At 46.1% G+C, this 25,918-nt stretch overlaps 2 protein-coding genes across 3 annotated transcripts in view; both read right to left on the reverse strand.

Annotated features, from left to right (window-relative positions):
* Positions 1-25,918, reverse strand: part of LOC141790791 (E3 ubiquitin-protein ligase DTX3L) — a 175,635-nt gene that overhangs the window by 80,088 nt on the left and 69,629 nt on the right. The gene's annotated exons all lie outside the window — the stretch shown is intronic.
* pdzd2 (PDZ domain containing 2) overlaps positions 9,056-25,918 on the reverse strand; it is a 56,151-nt gene continuing 39,288 nt past the window's right edge. For both annotated transcript variants that reach the window (XM_074670272.1, XM_074670271.1), the window contains exons 11-26: positions 25,178-25,292; positions 24,985-25,058; positions 22,905-23,127; positions 21,007-21,124; positions 19,279-19,411; positions 19,061-19,148; positions 18,814-18,917; positions 18,541-18,703; positions 16,302-17,230; positions 14,356-14,500; positions 11,800-14,089; positions 11,256-11,355; positions 11,047-11,148; positions 10,472-10,724; positions 9,490-9,627; positions 9,056-9,375 (exon numbers count right to left, since the gene is read on the reverse strand). In XM_074670272.1, the coding sequence (XP_074526373.1) occupies positions 9,215-9,375; positions 9,490-9,627; positions 10,472-10,724; positions 11,047-11,148; positions 11,256-11,355; positions 11,800-14,089; positions 14,356-14,500; positions 16,302-17,230; positions 18,541-18,703; positions 18,814-18,917; positions 19,061-19,148; positions 19,279-19,411; positions 21,007-21,124; positions 22,905-23,127; positions 24,985-25,058; positions 25,178-25,292 (5,136 nt within the window). In that variant the 3' untranslated portion in view covers positions 9,056-9,214. The remainder of the gene's footprint in view (positions 9,376-9,489; positions 9,628-10,471; positions 10,725-11,046; positions 11,149-11,255; positions 11,356-11,799; positions 14,090-14,355; positions 14,501-16,301; positions 17,231-18,540; positions 18,704-18,813; positions 18,918-19,060; positions 19,149-19,278; positions 19,412-21,006; positions 21,125-22,904; positions 23,128-24,984; positions 25,059-25,177; positions 25,293-25,918) is intronic.

Here is a 25,918-nt window from a genome sequence, read left to right on the forward strand (position 1 = left end):
TCCACCTGGGCAGTAGCCAGCCTCAGAGAATATACCTCCAGGTAATGCCACTGTTTCAGCCTGAAGAAGGCCGCTCTGTGGCAGCCCAGACCAGGAGCCTGGGACTGTAGCAGCTCCAGAATGAGCTGCTGTAAACACCGATCCTGCTCTCTGAGAAGCTTTCCTCCACAACACAGGAACAAGATGGATCTCTGTAAAGAACACCACAGACTCATGATGTCCATGGAGAGGAGTGAAGAGGGGCTTGACAGAAATCTGAGGAACTTGTGTTAAATGATAGAAACCTGGAGAGGGCGGTGTAGAAAAGATAAGTGTAATGATCTACAGTCCAGTTCAGACTGAACATGGCCCCTCTCTCTGTCTGAGAGCAGACTTCTTGAGGAGCAAAAGAGAAATCTACTTTTATGTCAAATCAAATGTCCCCCTGACCTCAACCAGTAAGTTATTCGAAAGAAGAGGAGCCTGATGACTAAAGGCTCGACCTCCCAGACTACTTTTAGAGACCCTACAAACAATGAGCAGGCCTGGTGCTGAGAACGCAGTGACCTAGACGGATAATATGGAACAATGAGCTCTTTAAGATGCCTTCAAAGGGAAAGTTCAGTTTTTTTGAAGTGGGGTTGTATGAGCTCTATGTGACCACTAAGGACATTAGATACAGTAGAAAGTTGTCTCCTCTCCCTCAGTAAGACACAAACTGTAATCGCTGGTGACGAGGAAATAGGCACTAACAGGGAGAGACCGTACCAGATTCAAAGGCTATTTTCTCTGCCTACAAGAACTCAAATCAAAAAGTAATACCACAGTTTAAGAGTACAATACATAAAATATTTTTTAAGTGCATTAAGTCTTCGGAAATATAAACATTTATCCGGACCTAACAAACTGGTCATGTATCCTTCCGCGCAGCCCTAGTGTGCTCCGTCCCCCCTCCTCCTTTCAGCTGTAGGGAATGTAAACAAGCTATGCTTCGGACGCCGGTTGTAGCCTTGTGTAAGTTTGATCAAGTATCGTGATTCTTTTGTTTGTACTCTAACGGTGCGGCCACACCAAAAGCGAATTTGCGGCGCGATTACATACAAAGTCAATGCGAAGACGCGTTTAGCCGCCGATTCGCCTCGGGCGGCGCGATTCGCGCGTTTGGCGTGGCCCGTTTGGAGCGGCCCGTTTGGAGCGTTCCACGTTTGGGCGGTAGACGCGAATTTGCTTGAGTTCAAAATATTACCCCATGACGTCATTGTTTTAACGACGTTGGGGGGCAACTGCTCCGGCTCCAACTCCGCCGGAGGATGGAGGAGAAAACAATCTGTGTGGTGTGTCATCATCCAGAGTTATACGATACGACGTGTGTACTCTACAGAGACCGGAAAAACAGGAGCAGGTTTGGTTGAAAGTCTCTGAGGAGACAGGTTTTGAAGGTAAGTTCTTTAAACATTCGTTCCCAGCTGGATTTGCCTGCACGGGCTATCACTGAGTCCGACTGTGTTTTCCTCAGCGGAGTTTTGAGCCTGATAGAGAGGAGGAAAGAGTGGGGCAGGGGCAGAGCCAGGGAAAAGATGGAAGTTCTCTGTGCTCCTCTCTTTCCTCCACCCCTTCATTATCCCCAGGGAGACCTCCGGGAACATGGGTCGGGGGTTCGGGTGGTCGGGGGTACAGGGGATCGGGGATGAGATCGCAGGGAACAGCCAAGCAGGGCTGGTGAAGGTGGATTACCAGGGAGAGGCAGCAGGTCTTGATTGTGATCTCCAAAGCTTTCACACACTCTCCTGTCATGCTTTGGAAACCACAGCTCATTGTTTTTCAGCTGCTCTTTTGGACTTTCGGTCTTTAAATGAACAAGCTCTCTACTCCGCATGCGCAGTACCGCGCGTTCGCGTGTTCGTGCCTCAGCTTGTCAAAAAAGTCCAGCGGCGAGACTCAGGCGGTCACGCGGCGCGTGACAGGCCAGCTGCAGACATACAGATACACAAACAACGCAAACAAATTATCCACATCAAATGTATGAGTTCATTAACTGTGAAGCCCACAGAGACATCCACGGACACTGGACATCAAGAATCTGAGTGTTACTGCTGCCACGACTGTTGTTGTTGTTGCTGTTACAGGACACTCCAGAATTCAGAAGAGCAGGGAAATCTGGGAGATGAGTTATACAGACGGCTTGAGAGCCAGCAATGTCCTCAGACAAATCCTGAAGAGTGTCTGTAACCAAGTTCCACTCGTGACAGCAGTAACACTCAGCATCCGTGGGTATTGAGTCACAGCTCAGACATTTACACCACTGAGTATTTCCGACTTGATCTTGATGTCCAGTGTCCGTGGATGTCTCCTCTGTATTCCTTTCAGTTGCCATCTGTAGCAGCTCCTCTTCTGTGTGCTGCGGTTCATACAGGTATCCTTTTGGTTCCAAAGTGAATGAAACTTCATCGTCGCTGTCATAGTCACTCATTTTGAATTTCCTACACTGCCTCACAATCCTCAGAGTACAAACAAAAGAATTACGATACTTGATCAAAATTTCATGAGGCTACAACCGGCGTCCGAAGCATAGCTTGTTTACATTCCCTACAGCTGAAAGGAGGAGGGGGGACGGAGCACACTAGCGCTGCGCGGAAGGACACATGACCAGTTAGTTAGGTTCAGATAAATGTTTATATTTCCGAAGACTTAATGCACTTAAAAAATATTTTATGTATCGTACTATTAAACTGTGGTATTACTTTTTGATTTGAGTTCTTGTAGGCAGAAAAAATAGCCTTTGAATCTGGTACGGTCTCTCCCTGTTAGCGCCTATTTCCTCGTCACCATCAATTAAAGTTTGTGTCTTACTGAGGGAGAGGAGACAACTTTCTACTGTATCTAATGTCCTTAGTGGTCACATAGAGCTCATACAACCCCACTTCAAAAAAACTGAACTTTCCCTTTAGGAGCTTTGTAAGTCAGAAGAAGAATTTTTAACTCCAATCTGGATTTTATATGTAACCATTGTAGAGACACTAACAGTGGAGCAGTGACATGCACAGAGATAAATGGAAAGAAATGTAGCTACAGATGCACATTTTCTCAAAAGGCAGATTGAGTAGCACAAACACAACACGGTAGTCCTCCTTCTTTCTGTTGTTGTTGTTGTCCGGTTCGTGAATGGCAATTCAAGTTGCCACAATGAAAGTGTAACATGGAGCGGGATACCAACTGAAAACTCCAGCTTGCTGTTTGTATGGCAGAGGTGGTGTTTCAGACAAAAATCCTCCATTTTCAAAGTCAGCTCAAAAGCTGTTTCCGTGTAAACGAGAGGTCGAAACCCAACAGTACTTTTGTGTTTCCTAATCACATAAATTTTGGCCCAGAAGAAGACACTGAGTGTATTTTTCAACAACTGGGGCACAGGGTGGGGAGGGGGACTGCCACCCCTGCCCTCTATCTGTGCACACCACTGCACTGGAGAGACGTCCTCTCTCCTCCTGGTCCCAGTCAGTACCTGAGCTGCAGGGTTGTTAAGACTCCCCATAGACTTGTTAGGACAGATGGATCCAACCTGGAGGAACCTTAAGCATGGACTAGTTCCTCTAGTGTCCTCTCAGATCTCCTGCAAGTTGTGCGGAAACAGGAAGTGATTAAATGCTCACATTTCCCAAACAGCCTCATTCAGACCCCTTTCACCTGGAAAGCAGAAATATGGCATGGTAGCAGCATTCCTCTGACTGTGATGTCACAGGAAAATGGCTGCTGGGGGGTTTTATTATTGTGTATAATTTGCACCCTGCTGGTTTACAGCCGCGCCGCTGATGAGGAAATGAGCTGCAAGTGGAAAAACAGAGGTCAAAGGTCAGATAGAGGGAATGAGCTGATGGAGAGGTGGATGGAAGAGTCTGGAGTCAAATGAACGTCTGGAAGAGTCAGGGAAACAGGGTCTGCCGAGAGAGAGAGAGAAAGAGAAAAAAAAGATCTTTTTTTTTTTAAAAAAAAAGACCAACAGATCATCACTAACTTACAATTTAAGAAATAAAACAAAACCAATAAGGGAAATTATGTCCATCAGGGGAAGCTGGGAACTACAACCATCAACAAAGTAGAATATTTAAAGATATTAAATAGAGAATATAAAAAAGTGGTGTCTCATGTGTCTTTGGTCTCTCATATGTCTCTGGTCTCATGTGTCTCTGGTGTCTCATGTGGCTATGGTGTCATGTTTCTCATGAGTCTCATGTGGCTCTGGTCTCATATGTCTCTGGTGAATCATGTGGCTCTGGTGTCTCATGGGGCTCTGGTGTCTCATATGTCTCTGGTGGCTCATGTGGCTCTGGTGTCTTATGTGTCTCATGAGTCTCATATGTCCCTGGTGTCTCATGTGTCTCTGGTGTCTCATGTGTCTCTGTTGTCTCATATGTCCCTGGTGTCTCATGTGTCTCATGTGTCTCTGGTGTCTCATATGTCCCTGGTGTCTCATGAGTCTTTGGTGTCTCATGTGTCTCATGTGTCTCTGGCGAATCATGTGGCTCTGGTGTCTCATGAGGCTCTGGTGTCTCATATGTCTCTGGTGGCTCATGTGGCTCTGGTCTCTGGTGTCTCATGTGTCTCTGTTGTCTCATATGTCCCTGGTATCATGTGTCTTTGGTGTCTCATATGTCCCTGGTGTCTCATGTGTCTCTGGTGTCTCATGTGTCTCATGTGTCTCTGGTGTCTCATGTGTCTTTGGTGTCTCATATGTCCCTTGTGTCTCATGTGTCTCTGGTGTCTCATGTGTCTCATGTGTCTCTGGCGTATCATGTGGCTCTGGTGTCTCATGAGGGTCTGGTGTCTCATATGTCTCTGGTGGCTCATGTGGCTCTGGTCTCATGTGTCTCATGTCTCCCATGCGTCTCTGGTGTCTCATATTTCCCTGGTGTCTCATATGGCTCTGGTGTCTCATGTGTCTCTGTTGTCTCATATGTCCCCGGTGTCTCTGTTTTCTCTGGTGTCTCATTTGTCTCTAGTGTCTTATGTGTCTCTGGTGTCTCATATGTCCCCAGTGTCTCATATGTCCCTGGTGTCTCTGGTGTCTCATGTGTCTCCAGTGTATCATGTGTCTCATATCTCCCCAGTGTCTCATATGTCCCTGGTGTCTCTGGTGTCTCATCTGTCTCTAGTGTATCATGTTTCTCTGGTGTCTCATATGTCCCTGTTGCTTTGGTGTCTCATGTGTCTCTAGGGTCTCATGTGTCTTAGGTGTCTCATGTGGCTCTGGTGTCTTGTGTGTCCCTGGTGTCTAGTGTGTCTTTGGTGTCTCACGGGTCCTGATGTGTTATGTGGCTCTGATATATTGTGTGGTTCTGGTATCTTGTTAAGGGATGTCTCTTGTGTCTCTTGGGGCTCCAATGGCTCTAATGGCTCTCGCGGCTTTGCTGGCTCTTGTGCCCCTGTTGGCTGTGGGATCTACTGTTGCTCTTGTGTCTCAGGTGGCTCTTTTGTCCCTGGTGTCTCTGATGGTCTGTTGGCTCTGGTTTCTCAGTTGTCTCTGATGGCTTTTGTTTCTGTGTGTCTGGTTGCCCTAGTTTGTTTGTTTTTATTTGTGGCTCTAGTTTTGTCTTGGTGTCTCACATGTCTCTGGTGTCTCTGTTTTTTATTAAGTTATTTTTTTTAATTGATGCTCCTGTGTCTCTGGAGTCTCCTGTGTCTGGTGTCTGCGGTGGCTCTAGTGTCTCTTGTTTGTCTAGTGTCTTTGGTGTCTTTGGTGTCTGCGGTGTCCCTGGTGTCTCTGATTTCTTATTGGTGGCTCCAGTGTGTCCGGTGTCTCCGATATCTCTGGTGTTTTTTGTGTCTGGCGTCTCTAGTGTCTCCCGTGTGTCTGGTGACTGTGGTGTTTCTGTTATTTTTATTGATGGCTCCAGTGTCTCTAGTGTCTCCCGTGTGTCTGGTGACTGTGGTGTTTCTGTTATTTTTATTGATGGCTCCAGTGTCTCTTGTGTCTCTGGTGTGTCTGGTGCCTGTGGTGCCTGTGGTGTCTGTGGTGTGTCTAGTGTCTCTTGTGTCTCTTCTGTCTCAGATGTCTCTGGTGTCTTGTTAAGCGGTGTCATTTCTGTGTGTTGCCCATAGAGAGCCCCCACCCTCCCACCCTCTCTCTCTGCCTGCTGCCAGCTGCAGGAATGTGTTGACGTGTGTGTTTTCCACAGAGCTCATTAAGATCATTAAATCATTAAATCATTACATAAAAAGGTGAAGTCTCACTCTGAGCTATCTTTACCTGAGCGTCTGAATCACACCATCGTCAGGAGGTGGAGAACAGGATGGGGGCCATAATGAGGGTCATTACGTTGAGCTCAGCTCTCTGTAATGGAATGGCATTTGTACTCTAATATTTCGGAACAGGCTGAGCGCTGCAGAGGTTTCTGGGACATGAGGGGACATCCTGCTGCGTGCTGCCCTGAATGAGAAGTGATGATCCAACAAGTGCCTGGAACAGGTCCTCAGTGGAGGGTCCAACCTGGCAGGTTTGGATTCTCCTCTCCGGTCTCCTGTCTACACGTCCAGTTTAGTTTGATTTCTTTCAGCAGTTTGATTCCGAATCAGTCAGTCTGGTCCCAACCCCTGACCTGGATCTGAAGATCAGGGTCTACAGTGAAGGGCTACAGTGGGGGTTATCAGTGGCTCACAGTTCAACCTCTGCATTACAACGTGTATGGGCTACACAAAGAACCAAAGAGCCCCCTCTGTGAATACTGATGAATTATTAACCTGTTAAAACAGGTTGTATATATATATATATATATATATACAAAAAAAGGAAATAGATCCCCGATAAATCCTTGTTCAGGACACCAGGGGGTGCTGCCTGGTTTGAAACAGCAAAATCAGAGGGGGTTAAAGTTGTTGCACAAAAAAAGAACTCTTGGCCCACTCTTCAGTCCAACAAGTGAAACGCTGAAGACCCCAGATCCCAGAGAGGACACTCATCAGCAGGGCCAGATTAAACATGAGGGCCCTAGATCCTAAAAACGCCCACAGCAACCTGGGTACAAGCAGGAAGAAGCATTCAGATGTCATTTTGTCTTCAGTCCATTCAGCTGTGCATGAGTGTGAGGCGGGGCTGAGCCTCCTCATTGGTCAGGAGGCCATGGGACGGGTCAAAGGTGATGCCAACCAACACGGTGTAGTCAGCAAAACTTTGATTAAAGAAATGCTAGAATGGATAAACCAAGAGGTCAGCTGAGCAGAACCGCCAAGTGAAAACTGAAAGAGGAACAAGATTCAAAATAATTATTATATTAAAAAATATATATATTTTAGAAAAACACAGAGATTTGAAGAAGCACAGATTTTAAACATAAAAAAATGAAAAAAGAACAAAGGTTTATCATAAGGACAGAGGTTTCAAAAAGGATAGAGATACTAAAAAAGGACAGAGATACGAAAAAAAATAACCCTAGATATTGAAAACAGAAATTTATATATATATATATATATATATATATATATATATATATTAAAGACATGGATTTAATTAAACAGAAATTAAAAAGACAGTAATTTTAAATAAGACAGAAGGTGGAAATTCAAAAAATAAAACAGATCAAAAACAAAAAAGAGATTTAACAAAACAGAGATAAAGGGCAGAGATTAAAAAAACAGACTGAGAAACCACAGAGATAAAAAAAAAAGAAAAAAAAATAAAAACAAAGAGATTTTAAAAAAGAAAATGGTCAAAAACAGATTTATATTTTTTAAAAGTCAGAGATTTAAAAAAACAAATATATATAAAAAAAAGGACAAAGATTTAAAAAGAAATGCAGAATAAAAAAACAGATATCAGAAAGATGGGGATTAAAAATGGCACATTGAAAGAAAGAAAGAAAGAAAGAAAGAAAGAAAGAAAGAAAGAAAGAAAGAAAGAAAGAAAGGAAGGCAGAAAATGTCAGGTGCTAACAAGCAAATTGTTCATACAGTTCACACAGAGGTGACCCGTACCAGGACAGGACCAGGAAAATTTAATGATAGGAAGCTTCACACTTAAGGAAATACACCTTTCAGCTCTTTAGCTGAGAATCTCTCTGCTCTCTTCTGTTTGCTGGCACACATACAGAGGTGATGCTCTCTACATCTGTATCCTACAGCTGTTTGCTCTGGTTCGTCTCTCCTGCCATCTGAGGATGAAAAACCTGCTTCTCCTTGTCTCTGTTACACTGCAGTGTGATAATGCTACAAATCAGCAGCTGATGGCTCAAAGTCAGGTGTGTCTGCTTTGTGTGTGTGTGTGTGTGTGTGTGTGTGTGTGTGTGTGTGTGTGTGTGTGTGTGTGTGTGTGTGTGTGTGTGTGTGTGTGTGTGTGAGAGTGCATTTGTGTGTGAGTGTGTGTGAGGGTACACTGACCTCTGCTGGGCAGTTTGGTCACTGCCTGAACAGGAGCGGGAGGATCTGTTCTGTTCTTCATGTGTTGTTTCCCTCTCTGCTTGCTCTCATGTTGTTCATCAAACGTCCTCAGAGAGGTTGTTGTGACCTTCTTCTCTGTGCAGGATTAACTGAACCAGAGGAATATGACACGATAAGGCAGACCTTACTGCAGCAGTATGACCTGTAGAGATTAAGTGAGTGCGTAGTGACTGGAATAATGTTAAACATTACACATTAAGACATAAATCTAAACACACCTTATCTACTGAGCCCCAGTCTGATGTCATGCTGCTTCGCTCACCAACAGATGGATTTCTGCTGAGCAGAAAAGATCAGACTTAACTTTCCTCAGCTAAAACTCAAACAGCTTCTGAGTATTTATGTCCATGCAGTGTGTGTGCTCCCTCCAATGGGATTACCCATCTACATCCCGTCTCCTTCTTGCAGTCAGTATCCACAATTTATAATCCACCCATACCACAGAGAGGGGGTTGTCTTCAGTGGGGTAGGGTTGTTGTCAGAAAAACCCATGTAGGTTTTACATGTGCTGCCCCAGTCATAAAGAGACGTAATGACTCAGAGAACAGCCACAGAAAGCTTCACAAACGGACTTTATTTAAAAAAGAAGGAGAGAAAAACCTGACATCCACAGTTTATTTTTCCAAAGTGAATCTGTTGTAAACAAATCTGAAGTCCACCATGATTCAGCATTGCACATCACATTAGTTAGTGGTCCATTCAACCAGACCAACAGACACATTTAGCGGGACACAGTCTCAGAGAACAGCTCCTCCATGTTGGTCCTGGTTGTCCTCGCTCTTTAGTCCTGTTTTAAGTCCTCTGTCCTCAGTCAGGTCCTGGGTTTGCGGATGAGGAGCTGATTTGGTCCCTCCTCAGTGGATTTGATGATCCTCCAGGCGTCATGATGCATGAGTCCCTCCAGGGAGCAGCCGTTAACAGACAGGACCTCATCACCGACTTCAACAACCCCGGACAGGTCTGCAGCGCCCCCTGTTGGACAAGACAACAGTAAATGGACTGGACTCATGTTCTAGCTCTAAAAGAGTCTTTGGGGGGGCACAGCTTGGAGGTGTGATCAGACATGAGGTCAAAGGTCAGAGTCACCTGTGAAGACGCGTTTCACCGTCAGGGGCCGGTCCCCCCCCTGGCTGGACGACTTTCCCCCCTCCAGACTGAAGCCCAGACCAGCTGAGGTTTTATGAAGCTCCACCTTTAGAGCCCCATCTGGACCCACATCCACCACTGGGGAGAGCAAAAACAAAACCCCATTAGTCTGCAGGGACGGGGCTCTGGTCTTCTTACAGATCAGACTGATCCTGAGGCTGGACTCTGACTGTTCTCTCTGTTCCCTCTGACTGTTTTCTCTTCCACTGTGTTCCTTCTTAGACTGTTCTTCCTCCTCCTCTCCTCATTTTATTTTTCTTAATGTAAATATGTAAATAGATTTTTTTTTTTCTATATTTTCTACTTTTCTTTGTTTGCTACTAATTTGTAATTTCACATTCTTTTTATTATTTGATTTCTTATTGTTATTGTATCTACTGCAGCTGCTGTGACAACAAAGTTCCCCCAAAGGGGATCAATAAAAGAATGTTCTTTCCTATTCTATTCTATTCTATTCTATTCTATTCTATTCTATTCTTTCTATCCTGTTCTATTCTACTCTATTCAGACTGTTCTGGTTTTGCAGCAGACACAGCTCCTGTTGTCCTGAGTTGTGAAACCTGTCCTCAGTGTGGAACAGCACATGCTGCTGTTTGTTCTGTGTTCTCTTTAAAGCTTCCTGAGGTAGAGAACTTTCTGTTCCATCTTTCTCACCACAGTCTGTACATGTGTTGATGACATCACGAGGATAATAAAATTATTGTGTTAGCACTAGTTTTTTGTTAGCATTGTTAAAATGATCTGGATCGGGGGTTTTCAAAGGACAATCAGTCTACCATCAGATAACATGAAGCCCCCCCCCTCTTATTAAAGGAGCAATAATCCACTTTGTGTTTCAAACACCAGCATTGGGTTTTAACAACATTCAGAACACCTTAAAATGGTTTGAATGAATCTTTCATGTCCATCTCCCGGATCTCACCTGCCCTGGCTCCTGAAGACCTCTTCCTGTTAGAGCTTGTCCTGTTGGGCTGGTCGCCTTCGTCCTGCCTCTGTTCTCCGTCCCTCCTGATGATGACTGAGGCCAGACTGGACAGCCGGGCCTGGTGCAGGCAGGACACGGCCTCTCCGTGGGTTTTCCCCTCCAGGCTGGTTCCGTTAATGGATAGGATGCTGTCTCCTCTCTGGATGGTTCCTTCAAGGCTGGCCGCTCCTTTAGTGAAGACTCGATGGACCTGAGCCCAGAGAGCACGCCACAGTGTTCAGAGGTAGAGTTTATGTTCACTCCTCAGCTGATCCAGTTTTAGCTCTTACAGACTGGTCTGAGAGCATTTCAAAGGTTTAAACCCAAACCCAGAGGGGACCACACCCAAATTCACAAACAGCGCACAGACCCTCTATGGGGTCTTCTGCATTAGAGGTGGAGATTAAAACCCCACAGTGGGTCTACAGTTCAGACCCCTACTCCCCCTAGGTAGAACACCAGGGTAGACTAGCACAGAACATCGGCCCACACAACAGGAACCCTCTGTTCCTCCTCGCCCACTCTGTACTTACAGTCACAGTCTTCTGCTCCAGGTCCACTCCACCGGCGATACTGAAGCCAAGTCCTGATCCTTCTTCTTTCTTCAGGACCACGAGGTGAGTCTCAGCACCCCCCTGCAGGGTTCAGACTCAGAGTCATTCTACAGTTCATAAAGAGGGCTCCTGGATCTGCTGGTTAATGGTCTGGGTTTTATGGTATCAGTGTGCAAGCCTGGTCTTACCTCTGACAGAGACCTGGCTTCCTGCAGCACAGCCCACGTGTCTGAGTCCAGAGTCTGGAGTTTCTGTTGAATCCCAGGAGAGGCAGCCAGATCCTTCAAACTGCAGACAGAGACACGGTTCAGGACCTCATTTTAAGGTTTAACAGAGGGCTCAGGGGCTGATTGGATCTCTATGAAAAATTAACCTTTAGTCTGAAGTCAGGAACAAGACCTTTCTGACATACAGACAGAATTCTGTCTAAACCTATGAACTCTGGATGATCTGGGCTGCTCGGGTCTCATCCCAGTCCCAAAAAAGCCTTTCATCACACATGTAAAAGAACTGATTCAAAGAAAACCCTCTGGAACGGTCTGTCAGGTCTTTCCTCCTGCCCCAGATCACCCTGATGAAAGGTTAGATCAGGCCCAAATTAAATCTAAAGCTGCTGGTCCCTGCCGGCCCCCCTCCCCTGCACTAATACCTGGGTTACTAAGCTCATATTCCCCACATAAAGGTTTCATTGTGTTCAAAGTATGAATGACTCTCAGAGAGATGTTTCCTCACCAGATGGACCAGCTGGCCTCATGTCCCCGGGTCTTTGTGGATCCACCAGCAGCCTGACTCCCCCTAGTCCCATCCAGCCTGGTGAGGGGCAAAGGTGGACCACTCTCAGTCTCTGTGGATGTGGTGTGCATAGTGGGCTCAGACTTGTCCTCGGCAATCCCTCTGGTGAAGTCTTCGGTGCAGATCTTCTCCAGCTCGGGCATGCTGAGCGCTCGGAGCTGCCTCAGCCGGCTGCGGGCCAGCTTTCCCTGTTTCCGCCGTAGCACCTGAGGGGTCCCGGATGGAGCTTTCTGGCCTTCGGCAGCAAACAGGGGGGCTGGTTTACAGCCGGCATCAGGCAGCTCCAGGTTTATAAGTGCAATGGTGGAGGGAGATTTCCCCAGCAGAGGTGTGGAGGAGATGAAGTTCTCCGTGTAAGGGCTGAAAGTCCTGTGCCGGGTTTGGCAGTCAGCAGAATTCACCAGGTCCATATAACCAGCAATCCTTTGGCCAAGCGAGGCTCGATAAGCCAGAGCGTAGGACTGGATCTCAGAGCTCCTGGAGACGGGCTTGTCAAAGTGGGCCAGGTTCTCGAAGGACTTGATCTTATGGCGGACTGAGAAGGGATTGTATTTACTGGACTCTGAGGAGAGGGTTTGCTTCTCCATTGACTTCACGTAAAACCTGGACACACCAGACTTCAGGTTCTGGTTTACTTCCACAGCAGGGCCCTGTTTGGAGCCAGTACCTGTGCTTGAAGGAGTCTGAAGGAGGAGCATGCTGTCGGTCAGCAGGCCGTTAGTCTTCTCTGCTGTGACGGGGTCTTTAAGAGGACCACAGTCACTGTTTGAGGACAGTCCAGACAAAGGCGTCAAGCGGACTTCGATGAACGTCCTCTGAGTGATGGGCTGATGGGATCTTTCCTGGGACTTGACGGTTTCTCTGGGCTCTGGATGGAGGTCTCTATCTGTGGCTGGTTTTGTAGTTTGTAAGAGACCATCAGGAGGTCTACACTCACTCCCAGCTCTCTTTGTGGGTGAAGCGGGACCACTCTCAGGCTGGGTACTGGTCTTGGAGAGGCTGGGTCCAGCTGCTGCTGATTTAACTGGTTTAGCGTTTAAAGGACTCTCACTCCTGGTAGCTTGGTGTTTCCTGCTCTTAATACTCAGACCCTTCAGCTTGGGGGGGTTTGGCTTCACTCTAGGGTCAGCCTGTGGTCCAGAGTCTGGACTCCTCACAGGACAGTCTGATGTTTCAAAGAGTTTGAGCTCAGAGCTCTTCTTCAGCAGGGAGTTGGTCCTGCTCTCTAAGGCCTTTTCTGTGGACGCTGATGGTCTGGTATCAGAACCACTGGTTCCTGAGGTCTCTGGTCTCACAGCTGCTGGGAGAGGTGTGAGTAACAGCTGGTCTGAGGCTGGGGAGGGGTCTGAAGGGCTCTCTGGAGAGGTGGGCCCTCTGTAAACACTCAGACCTCCACATTTGGATGGGACACATGCCTTCACCTCATCACAGGGTTCACTGGCCACATCTATGGAGGTCACAGGTCTGGCTTGGCTGGAGGACTGCCCTGGTCCCCCTGAAGCACTGACCTGAGAGGCCTGAGTCACAGGGGGTTCTCTGTTGGTCAGGGGGATGGGGGAGGAGCTCTGATCCAGGTGTGCTCTCTTGCTCCTGCTTTGGTGTAAAGGTGAATATCCGTTAGCTGTTCCATCACAGGAACAAAGCTCCACCTCCTCATCTGATGATGGCTCCTGCTGACCCCTGAGGGCCCCCTGATGGACCTTCAGAATACTGTCTGTGGTGGAGTCGCTGTCTGAGTCGCTGTCGACTCCTGTGCTGTACATACCTTTAGGAGCGGTGTCAGGACGTTTCTCAGGACGTTTCTCTGGAAGCTTCTCTGGAAGCTTCTCTGGAAGCTTCTCTGGAAGCTTCTCTGGAAGCTTCTCTGGAAGCTTCTCTGGAAGCTTCTCTTGAAGCTCTTTCACCTGTGCTGTGGCCAGTTCTTGTCCTTCTCCCATGATGCAACAATCCTGCAGGTCAGACCGTGCTGAAGGTTTACCAGCAGGGGTCACAGTGGGTTTGTTTGAGCAGAGGGATCCAGGCCTTTCAGAGGAGGTCACAGCGGGGCAGTCCCTCTCAGAGCTGGGGCTCAGTCCTGATAAGATGTCATCGATGTTGGTGACAGGGATTTGACCCTCCTCCTCTGATCCACTCCTGTGGGGGGGAGGAGTCTCCTGAGCAGACCTGGGAGTGACCTGTCTGCTGTCGCTGCTTCTGGATGACATTTTCAAGCTGGAGAGTCGATCTACAGCTGGGAACAGAAAGTTTACACCTTAACAGTCAGGATTTAAAGAACTCCAACCATTCCCTCACTCCTCCTTACAAACAGGTCCTCACAGAAAACAAACCAAAGAATTGGAGTAATAACCTCTCTGTAGGCTCATTTCTACCACAGGTACCAAGAACTCGGAGCTCCAGGAACTTTTCAAGGGACTTAAAGGTTTGGCCTACAAGCCCAGAAATAGTATGCAAATCAGGCCAAAGACGTGTGGAGATTCAGGCACACCCTGACCTTACCTGAAACTGGTTTCTTCACCTCCATGGTCAGGGTGGTAGGGAGGTTGAGCATGAGCTGGCAGATTTCTTGGTAGCTGAAGGAGCTCACAAGTTTCTCTCCAATCCTGACGATCTCATCTCCAGAGCAGAGCCGGCCTGCAGACTCCTGTCAGATTAGGATTATACAGGATACAGATTAGTGTGTGGGTGAGACATGATCAGGTCAGAACTTCACGCAGTTTCACCCCTGAATGGTTTTCCTCCCAGACTCTTCCATCCACCTCTCCATCAGCTCATTCCCTCTATCTGACCTTTGACCTCTGTCTTTCCACTTGCAGCTCATTTCCTCATCTGCGGCGCGGCTGTAAACCAGCGGGGTGCAAATTATACACAATAATAAAACCCCCCAGCAGCCATTTTCCTGTGACATCACAGTCAGAGGAATGCTGGTGCCATGCCATGTTTCTGCTCTCCAGGTGAAAGGGGTCTGAATGAGGCGGTGTGGGAAATATGAGCATTCTATCACTTCCTGTTTCTGCACAACTTACAGGAATTCTTCTTCTGACTAACAAAGCTCTCATTGGCATGAATTCACCTTATCTACAAGAGCTCATCATCCCATCTATAATCTGTCTGGATAACTGCGTTCTCCACAAAATCTGGTGCTACTGATGTCACTCTGGTTTCAATCTGATGTCAGTCTGGTCTCAGTCAATTGCAAATCTGGTGTCAGTCTGATTTCAGTCTAGGTACAGTTTGGTGTAACTCTGGTTTCAGTCTGGTGTAACTCTGGTTTCAGTCTGGTGTCAGTCTAGGTTCAGTCTGGTTTAAGACCAGTTTCAGTCTGCTCTCATTTTGGTGTCAGTCTGCTGTGTCTGGTTTCGGTCCAGTGTCATTCTGGTTTCAGTGGCCCTCATTTATTCATCTTGAGTGGGAAGTGGCGCAGATCTTGGTGTAAAAACGAGTTTACGGCAACGTTCACGTGTGATTTATGAAACGTGTGTACCAGGGCCAATCAGGGCGTACGCCTGATCAGCTGTTGATAAATGTGGCAGCTGAAAACAATCGTAATTTACAAGGTTCAAAAACAAGTGTATCAAAAACTGATCACAGCCTTTCTTTTTTTATTTATTTATTTTTTTAAGTAAACCGATAAAGGAAGCACATTTTGTTACGGAGAAATCAGCTGACAGCTCGCGCTGCTACTCTTTCATAACAAAGTATCTTAAAGATTGGCGGCAGAAGAGTGAAATGTTCGAAACATTCTTGGTGTCATATCTAATTCAAGGATCTAAATATTTATCGAAGATCATTAATTGGTTTTTATTTCTGAAAATGTTTTGTGCTAATATGATCTAATTCTCATCCTCCACAGATGGATTTCCCTCACCGCACCCCGCTCTCCACTGACTTGAAACTTGCATACATGGACTCAGACATGGCGTGGGATTTGAGCGTACCCTACGCCCACGTTCAGATTGATAAATGCTGATCTGTGCGTGGAAAGGAGCGTACACCCATTTTTCAGGCATACGCACGTCTGATAAATGAGGGCCAGCCTGGTGTCAGTCTGTTTTCAGTCTGGTGTTGGTCTGGCTTACGTCCTGTGTCAGTCTGGTGTCAGTCTGGTATCAGTCTGGTATCAGTATTCTGTCATTCTGGTTTCAATCTGATGCCAGTCTAGTGCAAGTCTGGTGTCAGACTGGTATCAGTCTTGTACTTTCTTCCTGTTAAAGGAAGTGTTTCTGTCAACTGTTACCAGGTAAGTGTGTTTGTGAGTGAGAGTGTGTGTGTGTGTGTGTGTGTGTGTGTGTGTGTGTGTGTGTGTGTGTGTGTGTGTGTGTGTGTGTGTGTTAACTTAAATGTAGGTTAAAGTTTGACCTGGTCCCCTGTCTTTTGGTCTTGTGGGTCAGCTCTTGTTGTGGTTCTGCAGTCTGAGTTGGCTGTCTGCAGCCTGTGGTACTCACCCTGTCTGCTGCTCCTCCAGGCTTTAAACCCGTGATGACCACCTTCAGAGGCGAGGACATGATCTCCAGGTCAAGCCCATAGGACTCTTCCTCCGTCCTCCACAGCGTCACAGAGTCGATGGTACAAACCCCTGAGAGCTCACTGGCCTCTCCCTTCTTACACTGATGCTGAGGGACCGGCCCAGGAGCAGGTCTGCTGTTCCTCCAGCCCTGAGGGACCTGGGTTGGGGACTGTGCTGAGGTCAAACCTGGAGAGGGGTCTTCTGCTTTGGGTTTCTGCTGCTGGCTTAAGTTTTGAGCCTCAATGCTCATCATTCCTTTGACCCGAGCCACTGCTTTGTGCTCCAGCTTGGGGGAGCGCTTCGACTCTGACGGTCCATCCTCTTTGTTAGTGTAGCTCTCAGTGTTTAAGGTCAGACTAGGGGGCGCCACGATGCCCACCTGCCCTACCTTCAGCTCAGAGGGGCAGCGGATGGGCCTAAAGGGGGACTCAGACCCAGGTGGAGCCTCCTCACTCTGAGAGAAGCTCCTGTGGGACAGAGTCGTGGAGTCATTGCTGCCACACCTCTGCAAATCCCCCCCGTCCTCACCGTCTCCGTCTACGTTCAGTGAAGACGTCACCGACAAGACGGCTAGAGGAGTTTTCAAACCGCTGGATTCTGCAGCGTCACTGAGTTCAACAGAGTCAGAGTTAGTCCTGTGGAAACGTCCAGCGTGATCAGAGTCCTCTCTGTCACTCAGCGGCTCCTCGAAGCACATCACACGTCTCTGCCTGAGGAGAGGGCTCCGCACCGAGGTGGGACTAGAAACGGTGATGGGTGAGCTTGCTGTGTCTGCGTGCTGGCGGTCCTGGGAGGAGCTGGGGTTCTTGTCTTGTGATGCATTGTACACAGAGTCGCTCTCCTCTTGTGTGAGAGATGGGGTGAGAGCTGAGAACGACACACAGGACACACAGTTTAATCATGATGATGGGTCACAGGAGGGGATGTGAGATACGGTGTCAGCCGCTGCCACTCCTCAGTCTGTCTATTTTAGACAAACCTCAGAGCAGGGTTCCTACAGCTCAAGCAAAGTTAAATTTAAGACTATTCAAGACTTTTTTGAGGCCGTTTGAAATCAAATTTAAGACCAAGTTGACAACGAACCACAATTGAAACAAACAAAAAAACAAAATAAAAACACCACATGATTTACCTGGGTGTGAGGCCATTTTAACCCAATGTTTATTTTAAATAAAACATCACTTTTTGTCTTCTTTTTAACCTCATTTTTACAGCTTTATGTCTATTTTGGTCCCCATTCATCATTTTTTGGCCACTGCCAGAAACATTTTTGTTATTTTTACATGTTTTTTGACATTTAAAATCGAATTTAATTCCCAATTTTGCTGCCAAAAACAATTTTCCTAAGCTACTTTTGGAATTTTTTGCAATTTTTTCCTTTTTTTTATTTTTATTTTTTTTGCAATTTCATACCTATTTTGCACTTATTTATTATCCTTTTTCCACTTTCATACCATTTTTGCCCAGTTTTTGCAATTTTTATCCCTTTTTTGACCTTCATTCATACACTTTGTCCCACTTTTGGACCATTTTTATCTTCAACCTCATTTTTACAGCTTTATGTCTATTTTGGTCCCCATTCATCATTTTTTGGCCACTGTCAGAAACATAATTGGAATTTTTACATGTTTTCTGATATTAATTTCAAATTTAATTTCCAAGTTTGCTGCCATAATCAATTTTCCTAAGCCACTTTTGGAGTTTTATTTTTTTATTTTTTTGCCAATTTCTCACCTTTTTTTCCCTCTCTAGGCACTGTAGTTAAAACCAAGACATGCGTCTGCTCTGAAAGATCCTGGTGCAGCCACATCACTGCTTTGTTAGTTCTGCTTTTGTGATTGCACAATGTTGCCATGACAATAAATCAGTGAATTCTTTTTGAAAAATAGATACATTTTGCTAAATATTTTTTTAGTTCAATCTAACATAAATCTTATTAATGTGGTTAAATTTTTAAGACTTTTGAAAATTGGATTTAAGACATTTTAATGCCAATTAAGGCCTTATTTTTAGAATTATGAATTCAATGCCTTTTAAGACTTTTCAAGGATCCGCAGGAACCCTGTCAGAGTGAACCTGAACTGATCAATCTGTGGCTCTAAATGAGGTTCAGAGAAACCCTGGGCACACTCTGAAACCTGCTGCTCCTCAAACCTTTAGCTGCAGTGAATACTCACCCTGAGTGTGTGATGAGCCGTCATCCAGCGAGGCGCTGCAGCTCTGCGAGTGGAGCGCCTCCTCACAGGTGGAGCTGGTCAGCATGGACTCAGACAGGAAGGAGCTGTTAGGGACCTCCTGGGGAAAGTACTGAGACAGCTCAGTCTCTGAGCTGAGCGACCCCTGCGGGGGGAAAAGGGAAGAAGGGGAAGAAGACATTTTTTGAGACACCCTGAAATCAGTCTCTGTATAAGACCTCCTCTCTGCAGAGCCTTATAAAGCTGAACTCTTACTCTGCTCGCTGGCTCCAGGAATCTCTTCATGGTCCAGCTCAGACCAGGGGAGCCATCCCCCTGACGCTCCTTCAGTACCAGACCAGGACTCTTACAGGGCACACCTGCAGGTTGAGACAGGTATCAGACACCTCAAACATCACGTCCCACACATCTTGTGACAGGGACCGGTTTACAGAGTCCTCTTTGACCTGTGAGATGAGGACACCATAAACAGGGGACATGAGCGGGGGAGGAGATGTCTGACCTTGGGGGTGGGAGGAGAGTCTGTTCTTGCTGGTTTTGTCCCTGAGTGTGGATCTAGCGATGATCTGATCCATCTCCTGCTCTGAGACCTGAACACACACATGAAGGACATGTTTGATCCCATGCAGACCGGCTCTAACCACCTCCTGACCTCGCCTGGTGATGGTGAGGGACTCTGGTAGACCACAGCATCCACACACAGACACACTCAGAGCTCACCTTTGGGTTGGGGTGCCTGCTGATGATGAGACTGACGGGACCAGGTCCACACTCACTGAGGATGGCGTATGCTTCACTAAGAGCAGCGTGACGAAGACTGACCGAGTCCACCTCCAGGATCTGATCTCCTCGACTGCACAGAAACACAAAGACAGACCTCACTGAGCTCAGAACATCTCAGCTCTGTGTCCTCAACAGTCACAGTCAAAGACTTGGGGGGTATTCCAGGAAGCTGGCTGAAAAAGGCCGGGCTATCGCCTGTAAGCTTGGCTTGAATAAGCGGCCACTCTAATCTTCGCTGCAACTCTTTCCACTAACGAGGCTCAGCTGATTTTCAGACGCTTATTCAAGCCAGACTGATCCAAGCTGTGGCCAAGCGCACATCCAAGGTAGATAAATAGTCCCAACGTGATTGTCAAGATCATGTCAAAACCAAGAGCGGAGACGTTTCCCTCAGCAGAGAGAAAACTCCTCATAGAGTCGTATGATGACTACAAGGGGAAATCACATAAAAGGGTTACATGATGGCAATGAATAAAGCCAGAGATGCTGCTGGTTCAAGAATACCATGCTCATGAAAGGTATTCTTATGGAAAACTGTGGCTTAGCTTATTACAGACTGTGCTGTACAGCTTCGGTGAAGCAGGCTGTTAAACCAAGCATCTGAACAGAAGGATGTATGGGAACGGATGGTTAACTGAGATGGCATAAACCTGCGTCCCACCTTCTTCTCAGAGCTTTTTGGGCACTGTCGTCTTCTCTCTGTGGATATTTATCGTTCTTTTAAAGCTCAGAAACAGCCTTTCCTCTGTAAGTGAACTACGTTGCATCATGTTTCAGGATGTTTTGGTCGAGCTGAAACCTCTTGAAAAGATCGCAGAGCATAGATGCGGCTGTTGGACTGTCTTCACTTTCTAGTTTGATTATTTCCACACTGCTGACACTGAAGCCACAGAGTTGTTTGTGCTAAGCTAACAGACTACCGTGTTTGTTTGTTTTCGCCCTTTGAGCCGTTTGTCCCTGTAGAGTCACCATAGAGTGCTGTAGAGCCGATGTTATTGCTGTAACGTCGCTGGTTGTGCACATGTGTTCTGAAATTAGGGATGGGTACCTTTCACATATGAAACGATACGGTACCGATGCCCTGTACCTGGCAATCGGTACCGGTACTCAACGGTAGCAATTTTTGGTACTTTTTTGAGCTTACTTAAAGTTAAAAATTCAAATTTGTTCAATAATTTTTTGTTTTGTTTTTCAATTTGACTCTTCCACTCCCTCATAGTCACAAAGATACATTTAGGTACCTAGACATGGTACCTTTTGATTTTTCGTCAATCGGTACCCGGTACTTTTGACAAATTTCAATCGGTACCTATAAAAGTACCTACTTCTTTACCCATCCCTATCTGTAATAAAGCAAAGTGTGGCTGCAGTTGTACGTTACTGTACTATACCTCATGTCATTATTCTCTCATCAACTTTATGAGGTTGGGTGCACTTATAGCGCTCAGTTTTACTGATGAGTTGGCGTTTGGCAGCAATTTTGGCTTTATGACAGCTAAAGTGAATGATAGGTTGAGAGGATTGGCTAGAATTCCCGATCGCCGATACTTTGGAAAATGCAAAAATCAGGCCGATTCCGATACTAGGGCTTTGGATCGGGATACCCCTGCCAAGAACTGTCAGATGGATGTGAATCTGCCACTCCCTCTCTCTCTATGTCTTTACCTGAGTCTGCCGTCCATCTTCGCCACTGATCCCAGAGCCAGGCTGTGGATGTAAATTCCAGGAGCAGAGTTCTCCAGGGCCAGACAGCAGACCCCGATCCCCAGACCAACTCCAGGCTCTGAAAAACAGCATCACTGATGATCAGGAGAGGAACACACACCTGAACCCAGGAGGGAGCTCAAACTCTGCTCCCACATCTTACTACAGTCACAGACTCCTGCTGAAGGCGTGGGGCCATTAGGGGCCATGTGGTTGAACAGTTAGTGTTGCTGGGCTATGAACAGAGCCCATATGAGGGGGTGTCCATGTGGATGCTTACAGAAGTGATCAAGGGGTAGCAGTACGAAGGTTTCTTCACAGAGTGCTCATTCTTTAGGTTCCTGGGGCCTTATGTACAAAGACTAGTGTGGATTTCCTCCTGAAACATAGCGTACGCTCAAATCCAGAAAACATTATACGCACCAAAATATTCAGATGTATGAATCCGTGCGCAAGCATGAATCAAAGCACATTTGTCGCACAATGTTGCTAGGCGCCGCCCTGTTGGCTATGGCTGCCTTTTGCAGCAGCTCTCTCTTCTTTGTTCGTTTCTTGTAATTTTTTTGTCTCTTTTTCATCGTCTTTGTATTTGGAGTGGATCATCACTTTGTATGGTTCATTGTTGGTCATGGACACAAATCTTTTTGTGTCTTCAGTGATATTTTTACTACTTTTCTCCTGTGTTTGTCTGGAGATCCTACATGTAACCATGGCTGCATTGTTAACATGTGAAATTAGCTGTTAGCAGCCTGTAGCATGTCAATGCTAACTGGTGTAAGGCCTGATGTCTTCCCACAAGGTGAGGAGAAGGAGGTGAGGATGACGTGCTGGTTCTCAGGTGCGAGCTAAGAAGTGACGAGATGGACCCGTCCTCCATCCATCGTTATTGGGAAAGTAAGATCTATCTCCAATAAGATGGATGAGCTAGCCATGCTAACCCAGCGACAGAGCGAATACCAGAGGGCAGAGTAGCATCATGCTATTCACAGACATGGCTAACAGAGCTAACATCAGACACCAACGCAACATTGGAAGAGCTTCATCTGCTGTGAGCAGACAGGATCCAGGAGACAGAGACTGAACAGACTGCTGGGGAGGCTCAGTCCTGGACCCTGTGGAGGTGGAGACTGGCTGAACTGGAGAATGATGGACAAGCTGTCAGCATCTATTTTCTTATGGACCTTTTTGCACTTTCTATACACTTTCTCACTTATGTTTTCTCGAGTGCTGCTGCGACTTCAATTTCATTATACTTGTTACAATGACAATAAAGTTCTATTCTATTCTATTCTATTCTATTCTATTCTATTCTATTCTATTCTATTCTATTTCCTTTCCAATCCCAATCAGTGTGGAATTAAGCACACATGTTGGAGTCCCTGACCCCTACTTGTCCACGCCACACTCCCATTTAAAAACAGCAAACCACATGTGAATAAGCCCTGCACCTGAGATTTCCCTCTCTGCACCATCAGAAAATTAAAAAAGAATGAGTGAGATGAAAAAAAAAAACTTTCATAAAGGGTAAATTGGAGGTGCACCTAACTGCAGATGAGGCACGCAAAACTGTGATTTCAGCATCAAACGCAAGAGGAGTGAGTGTGAGTGCACCAAGGAAAAGGTGGTTATGGAGCTGTTATAGGAGGGAACAGAAGAAACTTCTTTAGAAGCTCCAACTTTGTAGTGAGGCATCTTTGCTAGACATGATCTTTGACAGTTGTACCCACAGAGAATTATCTGTCAGTATCTCCTGATGTCCTCCACCACTGTGTTCAACACACAGATCCACAGGTCTCCTCCCCACAGCACCAGCAGTGAGGAGAGCTCCTATTCCACATGTGTCCATCAGGTAAGCTTACCTTTGTTTAACGTCACCTCCATGATGATGCAGTCTTTAGGACCTGGTCCAGGGCCCCTGCGGCCCTCAGGGTCTTCACACCCTGCAGGGACTGGCGTCCCTCCACTGGTGTTGGAGTTAGGAGAGCCTGAGCGGCTGAGGAGAGTGGGCGTGGGACACGGGGTCAGACTGGGACTGCGCAGACGAGTCCGAATCGTGAGAGTCACCACGCCTTTCTTCAATTGCTGTGAGGGAGGACAAAAAGGTTTAATGATCAGGTTAGAGACAGAGAGACAAACAGGTTCAGTGATAGAGACAAAGAGAGGTGAGGTGCTCGAGAGATGTTGGACAGGTGTTGGACAGGTGTCCAGAGTGTCGTACTGATGAGAAGTGTCTAAATCACATGGCTTACAGGGGTACCCCAGGGGTCAGTGCTTGGTCCTCTACTCTTTTCCTCATACACCACCTCACTTGGTGCAGTGATGCACTCTCATGGCTTCTCCTACCACTGCTTTGCTGACCACTCAACTTTTCTCTCAAGATGGAGCGCTACCCCAGGTCATTCCTCCCAGCTGCAATAAGACTTTATAACACACAAACCTGAACTCTCACCATAATGACATCCAGCATTCAATAAATACAGGCACATCATTCCAGTACTCGCTGTAAATTTTCATTGTCAAGTATTTTTCGTTGTCAATAACCAATCTTTGTATATATCTTGCTCCTATAAAAATATGTAAATAGTAATATTTTTCTATATTTCTACATTTCTTTAAATTTCTAATTTCATATTCCCATTATCATTATTCTATTTTTTTTGTTATTGCATTATTGCAGTAATTTTTTATAAGCTGCTGTGACAAAAAAAATTACCTCAAGGGGGATAAATAAAATAATATTCTATTCTATTTCCTGTCTTTTCTACTTGAAAACACAACTGTCTCAGCTTGGATATCAGCATGTCTGATATCTCCACATGGATGAATGAACGCCACATCCAGCTAAATCTGTCTAAAACTTAGCTCACTGTCCCTCCAGCCACTCCCTCGGTTCAACCACTGATCAGTGTCCTACTTGATTCCGATCAACTTATGGCACAAACTCTGCCAGAAATCTGGGTGTCCTGATTGATGATCAGCTGACCTTTAAGGTCGACGTGGCCTCGACTGTTTGGTCTTGTTGATCTGTCCTCTATAACATCAGGAGGATCAGACCCTACCTGACACAACAGGCCACACAGCTTCTGGTTCAGGCACTTGTGATTTCACATATCAACTACTGCAGCTCTCTTCTAGCAGGCCTCCTTGCGTGTACATTTAAACCTCTGCATATTACCCAGAATGCAGCAGCACGTCTGGTCTTTAACCAGCTCAAAACAGCACATGTCACCTTGCTGTTAATCTCTCTTAACTGGCTTCCAGTGGCAGCTCCGATCAAATTCAAAGCTCTTCTTCTGGCTTACAAATTGATAAGAACGGCTCCTGCCTATCTGGGGTCCCTCATCAAGGTCTACAATCCTTCTGGTCCACTACGCTCTGCTTGTGAAAGACGCCTGGTGCTCCCAGCCCAGTGCGGCTCCAAATCTCTAGCCAGACTCTTCTCCTCTGTTGTTCCCAAATGGTGAATGAATAACCTAACTCTAAACGATCCGCAGACTCCCTTTCTACTTTAAGAGATGTCTGAAGACTCATCTGTTCAGGGAACACTAAGGCCTTTATCTGAGCCTTCTCCTCTTTGTCCTCAGGGGTAGAATGAGTCAGTAGGTCTCAGACCCAGCTCTTAGTGAATACTTAGCACTGATCATTGAATGTTGTTGAAGGTTAAATTATATTGCTGATGTTAAAGTATTATCTGTGGCTACATTATTTTAGATGGAAAGACAAAAGCACCTAATGGCAGCACCTGCAGCCAAAAAACTTGTAGCACACTGTCCACCTAACTAAGGTTTCCCCTTCTGACTGAATTCTTGCTTGTGTTGTATGTCCCTTTGGACAAAAGTGTCTGATAAATGAAAATGTAGACCTGTAGTTGCAGATGATTGAGACATGTTGGACAGATGTTAAGCAGGTGTTGGACAGGTATTGTCAGACAAGGCTTACCTTGAAGGTCTGGATGGCCTGTTGGTGTGTGAGTCCCTGTAGAGACTCTCCGTTGACCTCCAGGATCTCGTCTCCTGCTCTCAGAAACAAAGACTGAAGGTCAGTGAAGGTGATTTCTCTCTTTTTATTCTGTTGAAATAAACTTATGTCCACTCTCTCTATTCTGTGATATGGTTTTAAAGGTACAGTTCACCCTCTTTCAGTCGTCCATCGGCTGCTGCAGCTCCATGAGGGAAAATGGTTTTCACAAAAATCCCCATCTGACCTCGGGCCGAGTCCTGACCCCCAACAATACTGAATCCAAGACCCTGAAAAACATGACACAATGAAGAATAGCTCTAACCCAGATGTCAGTCCATGAGACCATAACTCCCTCCATGTAAAATGAAATCTGAAAAATTCAGTATGCAGTAGGCAGCGTGCCAAAATTACCAAGTTGTCCTACTTATTGAGAAAAAATGTCCAGTTTGCGTCACACTTGTCATCAACATATCCTAACATCAGTGCTAGGAATAACTGCATGAAAAGTAACAGTGTTATTAATGTTGTTACTTTTACAGTAACAGGTGATCTGATTCATTACCATGTCAAAAGTTATAAAGCTGCTACTGTTACCATCAGTGAAATGTGGTGCGTTACTATCAGACCTGGCTCCCTCAGCCAATCACAGGACAGGAGACATAAATTTAACATGAGTGAGTCTGGAGTTGTCTGTGTGGTTAAAACCAGTGTTTTCAGGACGGAATTATAGACACCTCTTCAACCTCATTTTGCACTGATGTGATGATGTGTTTTTTTTTGTTGCATTGATATGTTGATATGTTGTGTTGCTGTGATGATGTGCTGAGTGTTGTAGTGTTGTTAAGTTGTTGGTTTGTTGCTGTGTTATGTAAAACTGTTGTGTTAACTTGTTGCTGTGTTGATGTGCTGAGTG

The sequence above is a fragment of the Halichoeres trimaculatus genome, unplaced genomic scaffold, assembly GCF_033239565.1.
Source record: "Halichoeres trimaculatus isolate MK-OKI-2021-1 unplaced genomic scaffold, fHalTri1.1 fHalTri1_scaffold_5, whole genome shotgun sequence".
Lineage (NCBI taxonomy): Eukaryota > Metazoa > Chordata > Actinopteri > Labriformes > Labridae > Halichoeres > Halichoeres trimaculatus.